This window comes from Chionomys nivalis, chromosome 2 (assembly GCF_950005125.1).
Source record: "Chionomys nivalis chromosome 2, mChiNiv1.1, whole genome shotgun sequence".
Taxonomy (NCBI): Eukaryota; Metazoa; Chordata; class Mammalia; order Rodentia; family Cricetidae; genus Chionomys; species Chionomys nivalis.
The window spans coordinates 60498988-60516047 of NC_080087.1; the positions used below are offsets into that span (position 1 = coordinate 60498988).

At 40.8% G+C, this 17060-nt stretch overlaps 1 protein-coding gene across 1 annotated transcript; it reads left to right on the forward strand.

Annotated features, from left to right (window-relative positions):
• Positions 1 to 9574: 9574 nt before the first annotated feature.
• Positions 9575 to 11004, forward strand: LOC130870242 (acyl carrier protein, mitochondrial-like). Its single transcript, XM_057762860.1, has 2 exons — positions 9575 to 10062; positions 10872 to 11004. The coding sequence occupies exon 1, from the start codon at positions 9584 to 9586 to the stop codon at positions 10052 to 10054; it is 471 nt and encodes a 156-aa protein (XP_057618843.1). The 5' UTR covers positions 9575 to 9583; the 3' UTR covers positions 10055 to 10062; positions 10872 to 11004.
• Positions 11005 to 17060: the final 6056 nt, after the last annotated feature.

Genomic DNA, 17060 nt, shown 5'->3' on the forward strand with positions numbered 1-17060 from the left:
TGTTAGATTGTGACCCATCTTAATGACTGATCTCAACTTTTTTGCAAAGATTCTATAACCAAATAAGGTAACATACAGTTACTAGGGTTAAGACTGCAACATGTTTTGACACAACAAAATGCAACCTATCACAAACATCATTGTTATAAGTGGATGGTTTCCCTTCTTAGTTTAAAAATGAGCATCTTCTCTACAAATGACTGACTATATTTGTTGGCGGAGAGAGCCACTTGTTGGTTTCTGGCTGCTTAACCCTGAAATAAATAAAAATTAGCAAAAAACTTGTGTTTAGCTATTGAATTGTCAAAAACCTTAAAGCAATCGTATATTGGCTCAGTAGATATAAAATCTCCTTCCTGTGTCCTAGTAGGAAAGAAGAGAGACTATTTAAGTTTAATATGCTGAATGCCATCCGGGTGTGGTGGTGCACACCTTTAACCCCAGCACTATGGAGGCAGAGGCAGGTGGGTCTCTGTGAGTTACCCAGAGAAATCCAGTCTCGAAAATAAAAAATATTAAAATAAAAAAGGAAGCCAAATGCCAAACACCACATTGCTACTTTTGTAAGAAGAAAGTCGGGACAATGAGAATATTCATGTATGTTTATATTTATATATAAACACACTCTGAGAAACTAACAGTGTGCATGTTGGGATGCTAGTGGGAAATCAGAGTAGATGAGCATAAGAGTAGAAACAATATATGCTTGTTATATAGTTTTAATTTTTTAAAAAATGCTCAATTTTTTGTAAAAATAATTAAGTATGCTAAATGACTAATGCTACCTCTATGGAAAATTTGTTGTATGTGTATATTAGTTATTTTTCTATTGCAGTGATAAAACACCATGACCAAAGGAAAAGGGAGGGTTTATTTGGACGTAAAGTTCTAGAGGGATAAGATTCCACTATGAAAGGGAGCCAACAGACATGGAACAGCAAGATGAGAGCTCATGTCTTGACCAGAAAGCAAGCAGCAGAGAGTTGTGGAAGCCCAAAAATGTGAGCATATTTCCACCTTGACCAAAGGTCAGAGAGTTGGAACTTACCTCTATTCCTGCAAGGTTATTGTGCTTCTACTTCAAACCAAGGTCCCACCTAGATTTAGATTCTAGAGAGTTCTGCTCTCTCAAGGTTCTCATCAACAGGGATGGCTAATATCCAGACCTTGTATTTCAGGAATAGAGAAGTAGATATATTTCTACCTTAAACAAAAGTCTAAGGATCCAACTAAGGTTCCGGTTCCCTTAAGGAGATAACGTTGGATTCCACCCAGGGAGTGGTTTACCTACAGAATGTTTTGGTCTAGGGTATGAACATGACTGGTTTTGTTCTAGCAACAGAATGTTTAGCTATGACTGTAGCCTGCAACCTTCAACTGGTCTGTTCATTTCCTTGTATCCTGTTACTCCTACTTCTTGGGGTTGGGGTATTTTAAGCAATTGGAAATTAAACATGGGCAATTTCAATATTCACTGAAACTCCTCCCTGTAGGCCTGCGACAGAACGCCTACTGAGGCTTGCTCTTCTTCTGCCCACATCTCCGTGGATTCCATGACCTTCTCCTCCTAACCTCCCTTTCCCCCACTTGTTACTACATCCCAGCCCCCAACATTAGAAGGCACTGCTGCTAACCCACAGACCACTTCCGCCAGGGAAGAAGATAGACTGTATGTAGATAGTCCTGCTTCTCTTCCTCTAGACCCAGTCCCCGTCTCATCCCCAGCAGTATCACAGATCCTCTATGGTGACCCTTCTTTCCTGTCTTCCCCATTCCAAGGAGATGACATAAACAGACCCTGGTTGAACGCTCTGTTCTCCTCACTCCTGCAAACCCTACTAGACCCTTAGCCTATCCCATTCCTAAGTGTCAGCTCCCAATACCCAGAAACACATTTTACCTGGAACAACCAGTGTCCACAACTATTAAGTCCAAAGAAACTTTCCTACCAAGCAGCACATGGCCAAAAAAAGCACACAGCACTCTCTCCAAAACTCCAGAGAGGAAACAGAAACCAAAGAACAAAACACCCACCCAAAAAGACAAATCCAGAAATCAGCACCTAGACCTATAATCCTCCCAAATCCAGATGCCTAGATGCCAGTGTAAAAACACAATAATAGCCAGGGCAATGTGTCTCTGCCAGACATTCTCGGTGAGCATCCCAGCTGAGCAGGCCAGGGAATCGGTAAACCTACCCATTATCTTCACCACTCCCTCTTCCCTGAATATTCCAACAGAGCTGAAACACACACACACACAGAGAGAGAGAGAGAAAACTGTTTTAGTTTTATATGTATGAATATTTTGCCTGTATGTGTGTATATTTACCACATGCATGTTTGTTTCTTACAAAATTTCTTACAAAGGACAGTGTCAAATATGTTGGAACTTGAGTTACAGGTGTGAACTCCCATTCATGTACTGGGAACTGAACTCTGCAAGGAACTGGTCCTCTGCAAGAGTAACAAGCACCCTTAACCACTGCATCATCTTTCCATCCCAAATCAAACTTTTGCATACACCTCCAACTCCTACGGGAATTATGGTTCATTTTTAACTTCATTTGTGTGTGACAGAGAGGAAACCTAAGTGATTCTAGGTATTGTGCCTACTAACCATGCACTCTGCTGAGCTCATCACAGCCCTTTGCACTGCGTTACCGTTTTAAGAACCCGGGTCTAAACAAAATCACATTGCTCCCTCACATTTCCTTTTGATCCATTTGGTACATGTGCCAAGGTCCTGTAATTAGACAACAAACCCACAAGAGAAGGTGGTTCAAGGAGTTGGCTCAGTGGGTAATTTTAATTCTGTCTTCTCTTCCTCATGGGAAGGACTTTGATGCTCATTTCACCTGCTTGGAGACCACTGGCTTTGCACATTCTGTTTTTAAAGATACTTGGGAAGTAGAGAGTTCTACTATTCCTTAAGGGCATAATGAAACAAAAGTTTAAATTGACAGAAAAATGTCCCCATATCTGAAAAACTGAGATCTAAGACTTAACCCAAGAGCATCACTAGAGTCATTCATACAATTGCAGTAAGGTAGTGCTATGAGAATAGATGTTTCTCCTGCTCTTATAGGCTTGATATATAATAAGTAGTTGTTGAATAAATTAATAGCTGCACTGTTTGGGTTTTTTGTTTGCATTTTGTTGTTGGGTTTTTTGTTGTTGTTGTTTTTTCGTTTTGTTTTGATTTTTTAAAACAGGTTCCTTCTAGGTAGCCTTGTCTGTCCTAGAACTTCCTATGTAGACCAAGCTAGCCTCAAATTTAGAGAGATCTGACTGCCTCTGTCTCCTGAGTGCTGGAATTAAAAGCATGTGCTATCACATCTGGCACCCCCATTTTAGATTCTTGATTTGAGTTTTTGGTAAAAACTTCCCATGATGACCTACCTACAGTCATTTTCTCATAATTCTACTTTTTGACATAACTAAGTTACATTCTTTTTTAATGTACTTATTTTTATTTATGTCAGCCATGAGTATGTGGGTGAGCATGGAAGCAGAAGAAGGCATCAGATCCTCTGTAACTGGAGTCACAGGCCTGAGGTGGGGGCTGGGAACAGCATTTGGTCTTCTGAAAAAGCAGTAAGCAATCTCTCCAGCCCAAATTCTACCTTAGTAACTGGAATGTCTCTGCCTCTAGACCTATGGATTAAGCCATGGAAGGATAGTGCTGAAGTACAATGGTATTTTAGTTCAAATTATGGGGCATTTTAAAATTGTTTTATTTTGTTTCTTTGTTTCTGAAGCAGGGAGCAGGGTCTCACTATATAGCCCTGGCTAGCCTGAAACTTCCCGTGTCGATCAGAATAGACTAATACTCATGGAGATCTGAATGTTTCTGCTTCACAATTGCAGGTATTTAAACAGCAAGAAGATCTATTCAGAAGTAAGTATAGCTTGTTGCCAGGTTTTATTTATATTGATCTAAGAGTAAGAGAGATGAAATGTTACCATAGCTCCATTTCATACAGTGGAAAATAACTCCTAAATAGAAAAGGATGGGAAGTAAAAACCTAGTATTTGTTGAATATTCATATCAATCATGTTAAACTCCACTCTTAGTACTTATGTACATTATCTGATTTGTAGCTCATAAGAAACATATGAAGTGAATAGGATCAAACATGTGCCTGAAGATAAGCTCAGTCTCAGACCTAATCAGAAAAGTTTCTTTGTGAAGTAGACAGTGGTTAATGCAGAAACTCACAAAGAACAGAGAATAAGTGTCCGGAGAGTGTGGCCACAAACAGGACATCTGTGTCACTGCCTCATTGTGGAAGAGGGGTGGAAAGACGTAAGAGGTGGAGGCCAGGGAGGACTGGTACAAGGATGTCTTCTGGACAAGACAAGGCTACTGCACTCATGAACTAACAGCCACTGTGGTTGCCTGAACAAGATGAAGACAGGGAACATTCGAGCATGGATAGGAAAGGAATTCATCAACTTCTCTCACTAACTGAGGAGCTATTGAAAGTCTGTGCCTTCTGGGGAGGGGAAGATACTTTTTCCTTAAGGATATGGCCCCAGTCAGGTCAACCATGTGCTAGTGATGGTACCACACTTAGGAGAACAAGATCAGCATAAATTAATCTCTTGATTAGAGAGAGAGAAAAAAAACAGAGAGAGAGAGAGGACAGAAAGTTGGGATCTGGGGTCTGGGAGAGGCTGGGGAGCAGTGGGGAGGGTATGATTAAATACATTATATGAAATTTTCATAGAACTAAAAAAATATTAGCAACAAAGTCTTGGCATGGTAATGCATGCTTTTAATCTTTAATCCCAGCACATAAAAGGCATAGGCAGACAGATCTCTGTGAGTTTGAGGCCCGTCTAGTCTACACAGTAAATTCCAGACTAGCAAAGGCTATATAGGAATTCCCCGTCTCGAAAACAAGACAACAAACAAACAAACTATGCAGTGAACAAATTCTTTCCATTTATAGTTCCAGGTGTGCTTTATAAATTAATCTCACCAAAATAATCTAGGTAGACATTTAATCAATTCTTTGTCCTCAGTTCAGACTCCCTTTAATCACAAACTCCGAGGTTCTCCCATAGAACCAATGTGCTGAATTATACAGCAGTTGTAAAATACGCGAGAGCTTTCTCCTTAGGAAGATGATTATTAATTCATAAGTTAATTCTCTTCCGTCCATAACAGAATTCCTTAATGATCATTGATGGTACTTGTAACTGTATTTGTTGTAGAACACCAATTACCACCTCTTTAAAAAAAAAAAATCTAAATAGAGGCAGCCCACAGAGAGGAAAAAAATCAGCATTCTGATGTCCATGAGCCCCCAGGCCTCAGCAGACTCTAGGAGTGACACTAGAAACAGTTATTAGTGCTGTTTGTACTACCTGCACATATCTTTAATATATCCTCCTTCCCTATTTATTTGACTTTCCTTATTTCTTTGTTTATTGCTTACTTTTAATATGCACCATATTTCCTTCTTCCTTTGCTATACACTAGTTTGATACTCATTTCTGGTGATAGTTGATGAAACATTAAACAACATTCCGTTTTCTTTTCTGAGCAAGTCAAGATATAGACAGAGAATTGAGATATAGAGATTAAAACAAAACAATAAAAGCTAGCTTGAAAACTAGATCTTCCCTTAACAATCCATTGAGCTGCACAGTACCTGTCACTAGGTCTGGATTTCCAGGACAATCTACTCACCTGGAGTCATTGTTTCAAGCCTGCCAATTCCATCAATAACAGAGATCGTCAGCCTCCAGTTACATTTCTAGAGGACAATTTAAAGTACGAAGTGTGTGTGTGTGCATATATAATATTAGAGCATGATTATATACATTAAATTACACATATATTAGCATGATATATTAGGGCATTAATAAAAAAGTGTGTGTGTGTAAAGCAATTATGTCTATCAAGTGAGAATTTATATAAACCTAAATAAAATTAACTTTAGTTCTACAGGAGGGTTGTTCTTGGGAGAATAAATGTACAAGCAGTACATATCTCTGGGCACTGTCCTTGATTTCTGTCTCCTCTCCCAGTAATAATATATGGAAAGAGAGATAAAATATGAACATAACAACCTCCCTTCCATGTCCACCTTTCTGAGGAATTCAACTCTCCTCATAGAACTATAAATAATTATATGAATGAATTCTGGTAAGCTAGTCAGTGGGAAATAATAGTATGATTCAAGAAGTTTATTTTGACTATTAGTGATGAAGATCTCCAGGCTATACTGCCAGTTCTCCATGACTCTCTCAATTATGATCTACAGAAAACAAAAGCTCAGGGACATCTCTGTAACCTCCTGTTCCACTTGGTGACATCTGAGGGCAGGAGCCTTCTGTAGAGTTACAAGACTGTCACTGTTCATCTTCTGAAATCTGGGGAAGGCTCACCAGGCTTTTGCTAGTCCTTGGGCAGCACCAGGCTTAGGCCAACACAGGAATGGATGGTGCTACCTGGGGGAGGTGCACAGGACTCCTTATCCTTGGCAGGGTGGCAAGAGTGGAGGTGCCCAGTGCAAGACATCATACGGTCTTCAAGTGTGCATCGGAGTTGGGGAGGGTAGGGGAGGATGAAGTGTCAGCAGAAGTCAGGGGTTCCTTCCTCCTCCTTTCCTTTCCTTTCCTTTCCTTTCCTTTCCTTTCCTTTCCTTTCCTTTCCTTTCCTTTCCTTTCTTTTTTTAAATGACATGTAAATCTAACTTTAACTCAGAAATGTGCCCTGCCCTAAACATCTCAGACCACGGGCTTCTCTTGGCTTTCCCCAGCTTCTCATTTCTATATAAACCTACCATTTCGGTCATGTGTTCTTGTGATTCTCTCTCTGCTCACCCTTGGCCTCTTTGCTGTTGTGGCTCTCTTCTCTTCCTCTCTCACTGTTCCCCTCTCTCTTTTCTTCTCAGGGCCTGGTTCAGTCTGCTGGCCGTGCTCACTCTCTTGCTCTGGACTCTTTCAGTTGCCTCTGTCTGGACTCTCCTGCACATCTACAATAAAACCCTGCCCCTCGACCATGCCTTGGCGTGGTCATGTCCTCATTTTCATTCAAGAATCTTCAGTACTGGTGTTGAAAACAGCCATGAAACAGCATCAGCTGACTTCAGGTAAAGCCTCTGAAAATGATACACAGGAGTTAATAAGATTGTCCTGTCCATGAAGAATTTGATAGGTAAAAGAGATGAAAACATTCTATTTCAAAACGTGAGTAATAGTAACAACTGCCAACATCATTATTTCTTAGGCTTATCATATCCCAGGTGCACTGCACAGTCGATTCTTATCATAGACTCCTAATATAGGCATTAATATAAGTCTTATAAATGGAGAAATTGAGGCAGGGAAGTGAAGGATGAGTAGTAAATAATTCCTTCACCAACATGCAGAATTTATAGTTCCTTAAGGTACAATTTAAAGTCAGAAAAACCTTAAAAATATGAGACTCAACTGAGGGAGGTAATTAAATGTGGTAAGTGCTAATTACCTTTCCTCAAAGGATATACCTTGCCTAGAACACTGGAAGCACTTCACTTGGTGGTGTACATGCAAGTGTGTGTGAGTGTGTGTGAAATAGTCATAATGAGTGCATGAGTCCAGAGGGAGGAAGTGATTAGGATCTCATTTTTTGTTGCAATGTTCCCTCTGTTATTGTCCTGTCAGAAGAGAGGGGCCTTAGTAGCCAAGTTCCAAATTGGGAAAGCAACTTCTGCCAAGTGGAAGAACTGCCAAACTTCAAGTCTTGGAGATTAGGATGGATTCAGGCATAGCTGGCTAGGGCAATTAGAATATGCAAGTAATTAGCTCAGTCTAATTAACAGCAGACTTCTGGTTTAAACTCTAGAAGCCTAAAGTTACAAAACAGTTGAAACAGCTAAACAAAGACTGTAGGTATCAAAATTGTTCCCAAAGTACATGTACAAATTGAAGCCATAAAACATAATTATGAACTGGTCCAAAACAGGTGCAGGAGATCTCTGGTTTTCCTGAAGTCATTGAGAAGTACTTTAATTTACTCTGACAGCAGTGGGATTAGGCTTTAAAAAGACATTCCTTTCATCATTACAAAAATATTTTTCATTTTGTACAAAGACCAGTAAACTACAGTATTAAGAATTATATAGTTAGATTTAAACTTCCCAAACTTGACAGAACTAACAGGAGTTCCAAGGATTGTCATGACTGTGTCGCACACCCACCTGAGAAGACTGCTCAGACAGGGTTTTAAATCAATGAAAAGTCTTTATTAGCTGCTTGCTCAACCACTACACTTGGTGTTTGGGATCCCAGTGTAGCCCTGAACCTTTCTCAAGGTGAGCTTTTAAACACAAAAGCCTTGTCCTGGGTTGACATACTTCAACTAACAAGAACAGTCAGCCAGAAGTGGAAAGACAGAAGCCCAAAATCAAGGTTAGTACATTTAGAGAGTTTCAGAACTCTGGACTTTGATGGATCGGGTCTTTGTTTTCATTTCGGCAGGTGGTGCTATGTATGCGCTGTGTTTTATGGTACTTCTATCATGGAGTCAGTTGTACTAAGACCTGGCAGAGCTGCCAAGGTCTGTGGACCTGTTACATAATCGTATTTTAAATTGGAGGCTATGCTTCTGGGTCCTGAGGGAACAAAGAAGCACTAGTTTATCTGAGGAACCATAAGAAATATCTGCTAGTCTGGGTGGGCATTGTGGTACACCTGTAATCCTAGCACTGGAGAAATAGAGACATGAGGAATTCTGAAAATATGAGGCCAGCCCGATCTACATTGCAAGTTCCAAACCAGGAAGGGCTACATAAGACCCTATCACACACACACACAAACCAAACACACACACACGCACACGACAACTACCTGTGGTCTGGGTTTTCAACATACCCAAGGAAGAGCTCAGAGAAGCTTACAAAACTTCGCCTTTTTGAGTCTTAAGACTTGGTGGGCAAAGCTTTGGAACTAACATAACAGCAAGGCCTATGCTTAGTACCAAAGAAACTAGGGTCAAATGGCTAACTGATGTGCCTACTAACATATTAAAGCAGACACTGGCCACAGGGATCTCTCAGCATAGCAAGTACCTGTTACAGAGTCTTGGTTCCTCTCAGAATTTCTCACCCAGCCCAACACCCCCACCCAAAACCTTTTCAGCCCCTGAACTTCCTTCCCTTCCCCCAACTGGTCTTTCCTATGTAGCACAGCCCTTTGGGCTCCTCACTATCTTGTTCCTTCCTTGATTCTTCTCCCTCTCCTGGTTCTTCCCTCTCTCTTCTCTTCCTCTCTGCTCTCCACACAGCCCTCCTCACTCCCTGCCCCACCCACAGTCCTGTCTGGGGTCTGCTGGTTATGTTCAATCTACCACTTTCCCACTGTGCCCTGGACTCTTTCAGAAGGCCTCTGGCTTTTTCTCTCCCTTATAAAACCTTCTCCTCAGCCAAGCCTAGGAGTGGTCATGTCCTCATTCTCATTCACTACATTACATCAAACAAAGGCAAGTAAGTCCACCGACTTCTCTAGAAGATGGAGATGAGATTTAATGTATTAGAAAGGAATTCACTGTATAGAGAGATATGTTCTGATTCTGGGTTGGCACAGCCATGGCGGCTTGTGTCCTTTCCGCCTGTGTCCGCCGCCTGCCCGCGGCCTTCGCGCCGCTGCCCCGGCTTCCCACATTGGCCTTGGCCCGGCCACTCAGCATCACTGTCTGCCCTGAGGGAACCCGGAGGAGGTCCGGGACTCTGCAGTCCGCCCTGGCCCTCACGCAGGTGCCTGGAAGGGTCACACATTTGTGCCGCCAGTACAGTGACGCACCCCCTTTGACGTTAGAGGGAATTAAGGACCGAGTGCTGTATGTCTTGAAACTCTATGACAAGATTGACCCAGAAAAGCTCTCAGTAAATTCTCATTTTATGAAGGACCTGGGCTTAGACAGTTTGGACCAAGTGGAGATTATTATGGCCATGGAAGACGAATTCGGATTTGAAATTCCTGATATAGATGCAGAGAAGTTAATGTGTCCACAAGAAATTGTAGATTACATTGCAGATAAGAAGGATGTATATGAATAAAGTTTCAGGTAAATAACCTGACATTAAACCACATTCTCTCATAGGATTAAACAAGACTCATAGAAGTTGGAAGTATTGATAGAGACTGTCATTAGTTAGAGAGCACAGACCCTTTATGGTTATCTGCCATCCAAGCCCTAACCCTTGCTGTGATCTTTAAGAGAGGCTTGGGAGCATCATTCCTGGACAGGATTCAGCCCTCTTTTGGTTTTTTAAGACAGGGTCTCTCTGTAGCTTTGGCATCTGTCCTGGAACTAGCTCTTGTAGGCCAGGATGGCCATGAACTCAACAGAGATCCGCCTGTCTCTGCCTCCTGAGTGCTGGGATTAAAGGCGTGTGCCACCACCTGGGTCAGCCTTCTTAAAAGCAGTCTTAACACAAATACTGCATGTCACAACCCAGAAATGAACCTCCATCCCTGTTACCCTCCTAGCACAGCCTTACCTGCTCCAAGAAGCAGAGATGGCCTAGGGTTGCTCCCAACTAAGAGAGTGGGCTTCAGAGACAGAGACCCAGATTGGCTGTAATACCCCTTATGCAGTGAGTCTGATGATCTTGGACAAGTTGCTGAACTGTGAATTTAGTCCCATGTAAAGTGGCAGTGAAGACTGACTATCAGGGCTTTGTGAAAGTCAAACTGGGCCATAGATGGGCATCATTGCCTGGTGTAAGCCTTAGTTGACAGTCGCTGTTGTTTCAGCTCTACTGTTTTGTGCTTAGAATATTTAGTTTCAATGCACTGGGCACCTTAAAGGTGGCACTTAAGAGTCGGTGACTATACACTAAAAAGAAACCCAACTTATCTTATCATTGCCAGAGCCTTCTTCCTCATCCGGAGGACTCCAAGAATGCCCGATTGCATCATGACTGACTGACAGCGGTTCTGTTGGACTTGTATTTAAATTGTCTGAGTGTTTTACCCTTTAAAAATAAATCTATTATAAAACTAAAAAAAAAAGAAAGATATGTTCTTGCTTGCTAATACAAACAGGGTTGTTTTCTGCTACTCTTCAAGGGACTACCTGTGTTTTTCTGTCATCAAGGGCAATTCTGCCTGGTGATCTCTGCTCTGAGTTAATCCAGTGAGGTGCTTGCTGTGTGCTTGTCTGTGTGTTCATTTGGGTTTTGTTTATTTGGTTTAGTCTGATTACTTTATTTTCACCCCCCCCACTTCCTTTTGAGACATAGTTAGCCTTTGCTGTTCTGGAACTTACTCTGTAGACTAGGCTGGCCTCAGATTCACACAAATCTGCCTGGATCTGCCTTCACGCTGAGGGTTTTTTTGTTTGTTTGTTTGTTTGTTTGGTCTTTGCATTCATTTCAAGGAAATTCATAATTGCTTTTTGCCATATTTTTATCATCGTGGCTACCCTAAAGTCTACATCAACATCCAATTTATCTGTGTTGATGTCATTTGATTGTTTAGTTCCTCTAAGTTGCAATTTTCCTAGCAGTTATTTTTAAATTAAAGAAAATTTTGAATAAAAATTTCTGTGTGTGCTGGGTGGTGGTGGTGCATGCCTTTAATCCTAGCACTCAGGAGGCAGAGGCAGTGAGTTTGAGGATGGCCAAGGCTACAGAAAGAGACCCTGTCTCCAACAAAACAAAACAAAAGCCAAACAAATAAAATAACAACTACAACAATAAAAACCTTTTGTTTTGCCTGTGTGTATATGTCTGTGAGTCATGTGTGTCTATGGAGCCTGTGGAAGCTAGAGAAGACCATCAGATCTTCTGGAAATTGGAGTTATAGGTCATTGTGAGCTGCATACATGTGCTGGAAAGTGAACCTGAGACTTCTGGAAGAGCAGCCAATGCTCTTAAGCACAGTGTTATCATTCCTGCCATTCTTCCCTTCCCTGTTTACCTTTCCTTCTCTGTCCTTTCCCAGTTGAGTATGGGGCCTCAGCAGATAGGGACTTTGCTCTTCCACCCAGTCATAGCCACAGCTGTGACTTTTTCTTCTGTCTGCTGAACTTTCAAGCTACAGGACATTCTGAGTCCTGTTTAAATATTATATTTTAGCAGGCAATTGATGTTTTTAGGTTTAACATGCACATCCAGGTCTGCTCATAAACTTCAAGGACAATTTAATTCTCAGAGCCTTCGTTGGGCTGTTTTGGTTTGTTCAATTCTTCTGACATCAGTTGGGTTCCTGAGTTCCTGCACTTGCCTCTCATAGGTATGAAAGGCATTTCCTCTGTCATGCCTGTAGGTAGGACAAGCTCTCTCCAGGTCTCAAAGGTGAGATGGTTCCCTGATACAGTTTATAGTTGTCGGGAAGCTGTTTGACTGTAAAGGAGCTAAGTACAGAGAGACATTTCATTGTACAGACTGTTAAACTAAACCAGCATATATATCTTAAAGCTGTCTTGACTTCAAAATATGGTTCTAGGGATATTTGCTTTGGAAAAGAGGTTCTTCTTTTGTTTCCAAAGAGATGAGAACCTGTGAAATCTTTCCAGAATAATGTGGTTTGATGAACCAAGACCCCCTGAAAGGTTGCCATGAACACCCCCCAAAATACTTTGCCCAACAAAAAGAAAGCAGTTAGGAGAGGACTAGAACTATGCCCATATTCCCAAATATTGTTTATAAGTGTTTGTTTACACTTAAAGGGGGATATGCTATAGAGATTTGCATTGATATGGATCTTGGTCTATTGATACAAATATAAGGTCAATTTTGTTACATGTGTATTTCTGCTCTTGATTAAAATATTATGTTTGTACAGCTCATTTTAAAATGTAATGTATAATTAAGAAACATAGGTTAATAGATAATCACCTATCATAGTCAAACTTGTAGTTATGTTAGTTAGATTTTCTAGATGTACAGAGATATAGTTCAGTTAGATAGGTATTCTTCAAATCTTTCAGAGACCTTCAGAATGTGGCATTTAAAATGTTTTAATAATTTAAGACTTTTCATGACAATGAGACACATCTGCTCCTTGCAGCACCAATCTACTTCAAGAGGATGATGGGTATCAGAAAGGCTCCTTATGGAGTTGGTTAGCCATTTGGGCAAGAAACTGTTCTTGCCTGGACTGCTTGATGTTATGCTGTATGAACTGGACTTGCAGGGCCCACAGAAAAATGACTGCTGAACTTGCCTTAAGGTGAGACAGTCCTTCAGGGTTCCTGCTTCATAAAAGAGTCTGCCAGACATTCTTCAGGACACAGAAGAAAGTTACTGGCAAACTGCCAGTATAGACAGAACTGTCTTTGAAATTTCCTGCTTCATGGAAAAGTCTGCCAGATACTATGGGCCTGTAAGCTGAAGATGAATGCTCCAATGACTCAGAACTTTGGGTAACTGTCCAGGAAGTGAGATGTCTCTGTCAATTCTATAGTTTTGGAAGTTGCTTACAATGCACTTCCTGTTTACTTAGATAATATTATATCCTCCTGGAGTCTTTGATGGAGCTGATTTTTATAGTTTTCCTTAGTTATAGTAAAAGATAGAGTAGATATGAATATTGTAACTATAATTCTTGCTTGATAACTGTTTTGTTATGTGCAATTTTACTATGTTAAAGTTAAAAACCTTTCTTTTTATTTAAACAGAAAAGGGGAAATGGTGTGGGAAGTCATTCTGTATATGTATTGCTTTTATTGGTTAATGAATAAAGAAACTGCCCTGGCCTGTGATAGGGTAGAGTAGAGCTAGGCAGGGAAAACTAAACTGAAGGCAGAGTAAGGAGCTGCCATGGAGCCACCAGAGGGGAAAGATGCAAGCCGTCAGCCAGAACCTTGCTGGTAGGCCATGAGCCTCGTGATAAGATATAAAATAATAGAAATGAATTAATTTAAGAGATAAGAGTGAGCTATAAATATGCATAAGCTAATAGGTTAAGCAGTGTTGTAATTAATACAGTAACTGTGTGATTATTTTGGTTCTGGGCAGCCAGGAACAAACAAGTGACCTCCTGACTATAGTTTATTGACACAGGAGATCTTATTTTTCCAGAGCTACCTGGCCTATCTGGCAGTATTGGCCAAAGTGTATTCAGTCTGGGGAGAAATAAGCCCATGTAGGATATTTTCTAGTAGATAAGGGTTCAGAGTTATGAGTAGGTTGTCTCTGTTGGTGGGTAGATCTTCTGATGCCTATCCACCTCCTCCTCATGGTGCTCCTTTTCCTCTTTCCTGTGTGCTTCTCCTCCTCTTTCCTGTGTGCTCCTCCTCCTTTTCCTATGCAGTCTTCCTCCTCTTTCCTGTGTCCTCCTCTTCTTTCCTCTGTGGTCCTTTTCCTCTTTCCCTTGTGCTCTTCCTCTTCTCCCTATACAGTCTTCCTCCTCTTTCCTGTATGCTCCTCCTCCTCTTTTCTGTGTGCTCCTCCTCTTTCCCATGGGCTCCTCCTCCTCGTTCCTCTGTGCTCCTCCTCCTCTTTCCTGTGCACTCCTCCTCTTTCCCGTGTGCTCCTCTGCCTCTTTCCTATCTCTCACCAGTCTGCCTCTCCCACTTTATCTTCAGAGTCTCCAGGGTTTATAGTTGGACCCAATCAAACCAAAGAGTGATGGGCCCATGCCATTTTATTTTGGGAGGAACCACACTAAAAAAGAAAGGACATTCTCTAGCAGGCCTTGAGAGATTTGAAATATTGGTTATATATATAGTACTGAACAAGGAAATATAACATTAGCTGGGCATGGAACCACACTTCTCTAGTCCAAGCATAAGGGAGGCTGACGTGGGAGAGAAGTAGCTGGAGGTCAGCAGGACCTTCTCTCAAAACAAAGCATTCTTAAGTCATCTACATCATCCTTTTTTTAAAAAAAATTCATGGACAATTTCATTCATGTACACAATGGATTTTGGTCATTTCCACCCATATCATCTTTTCTGAAAGAAGGTGAAAAATAAAACCTTCAGGAACTTGTTTTCTTTAAGAGAGTAAAAGAAACAACACAGTGGGCTCCATAATATATATTGAATGTGTTTAGACAAAATTTTAATTCTGGTGACTACTGTGAGGAAGCAAAATGTAAATGTGGCAAGTGCTGAAGGGGAATCTTGATGCTAATGACAACCATTCAAACCTGCTAGTCTAAGACAAAGCCATATAACACGCAAACGAAAATTGGGGCAGTTAAGATGTTGGCAGCAGAAGAAAGCAATATTAATACTTTCTTCACACAAGTAGGATAACCCCATGATGTGATTTTTACCGTTTTTTTATTAAAAATCAGAATAAGACTAAAAAGAATCAGAATAAAAGTCATTTTTTGTAATTCTAAGACAGAGTCTAAGTGGTAGAGGAACTGAAGCAACACAGCTTCAGGGTGCCCCAGAAAATCAGCTGTGGGTTACTTGGCTAACCGTGGAAGTAACTAATGGCTTAGCAAATTCCATTATTTCCTTTGACATGCTGATGAAAATCATGCCAGTCAGCTGAGCCAAATTGTACAGCTTCCTAATGGTTCATTAAGCCGCTAATTAGACTTGTATTTCTGTCGGCCTCCGGCTCATCATCCCGCCCCGTGGACACCTTCACTCCAAATCACTATTCTCCATAGGTCTGAGGGATATTTGTGTTTGAGGAAAGAGGTGATATTTTAGGCATTTTGTCACTGGTTCTGTTTGTTTTGCTGAAAGCATCTCAAAATAAATAGTATAGAATTTAGTAATTCCACCACCGAAATCTAAAATGGAAAGCCCAGCATGTCTACACTTCAGGCTGCTGGAGAGACTGAAGCTTAAGTGTGCTTGAGCCCAGCCGAGGCAGTAGAGCAAGTCCTGAATGGAGAAAAAGATTAACAGTGACAAGAGCTGGGGCTATGGTTAGTGGTAGAGCCTAAGTCTGTGGACAGCCTAGTTTCAATGCACAACACTGTAAACATTTTCTTAAATGGAGAAACAAGCACAGTTGTCCATAAGAGGAAGAAGCTGTAGAAATAGCTCACACGGTGCATGGTCATGTCTTTCTTTTGTGAAGAGGAATATCTTGCTCTGCTGATGTGAAGAATATTTCAAATTATAGATTCTGAATCTATTTATTTGGCTTTTCAGATGATAAGACCCTGCTTATCATCCTATGGAAAATATTTTGCCCTGGATCTTTAGTGACAAAGTGGATGGATCGCAGGCAAAATGGTGATTTTAAATTCTTTTTCTTAAAATTGGATCTTACTTTTTCTTTCTTTTTCCATTTGTTCATTCTATGTGTGTTTGGTGGATGTGTGCATGCAGTGTCACACATAAGGAAATTAGAAGACAACGTGTCTGAGTTGGTTCTCTCTAAGCTGTCAGTCTTGGTGGCAAGTGACTTTCCCCACTGACCTATGTTGCTAGTTCAACATCTTTATCCCTATCAAGGGAGTTGTACCCAGATGTGGTGGCACACACCTTATTATTTTTAATTATTATTATTTTTTTAGACAGGGTTTCTTTGTGTAGGCCTGGCTGTCCCATAACTCACTCTATAGACCAGGCTAGCTTCCTGAAAGCTGGGATTAAAGGCTGACACACACCTTTAATATCAGCACTCAGGAAGCAAAACCAAGTGGATTTATGTGAGTTCCAAGCCATCCAGAGATACATAGTAAATAACAAGACCCTGTCTCAAAAATCAAATAAAAATCAAAACCAAAAAATAATTGTCACTGTATTGTGTTTACTCTATTTCTGTCTAAAATTCAAGTTATGTTTCTTTCTAACCTTTTAAAAAACATAAATCATAAGCTTGATTTAGACCTTTTGTTTAAATTTTTTATTGATTATTTGGGAATTTCACACAATGTACCCTGACCAACCTTACTCCTTCCAATTCTACTCTCACCCTTGTGTCCTCCCTCCCCCTAAAAATGATACAAAAAAAGTCCATTCATGTTGGCTGGAGCATGGTCAAACTTCTGGCGGCCAGTACCTTAAAAAGCAGGTCCTTCCACACCTTCATCCCCACCAAAAGTCATCTACTGTGGAGAGTTACCCTTCAGCATCCTTATTACAGTTTTAAGAGTTCTCTTTGACCGTTTCCTATCTTGGTTGTTTCTTTTTGGAGG

Bases quoted from the DNA above. Each gene is read 5' to 3' on its own strand.
- LOC130870242 (XM_057762860.1), top strand. From the start codon at position 9,584: ATGGCGGCTTGTGTCCTTTCCGCCTGTGTCCGCCGCCTGCCCGCGGCC.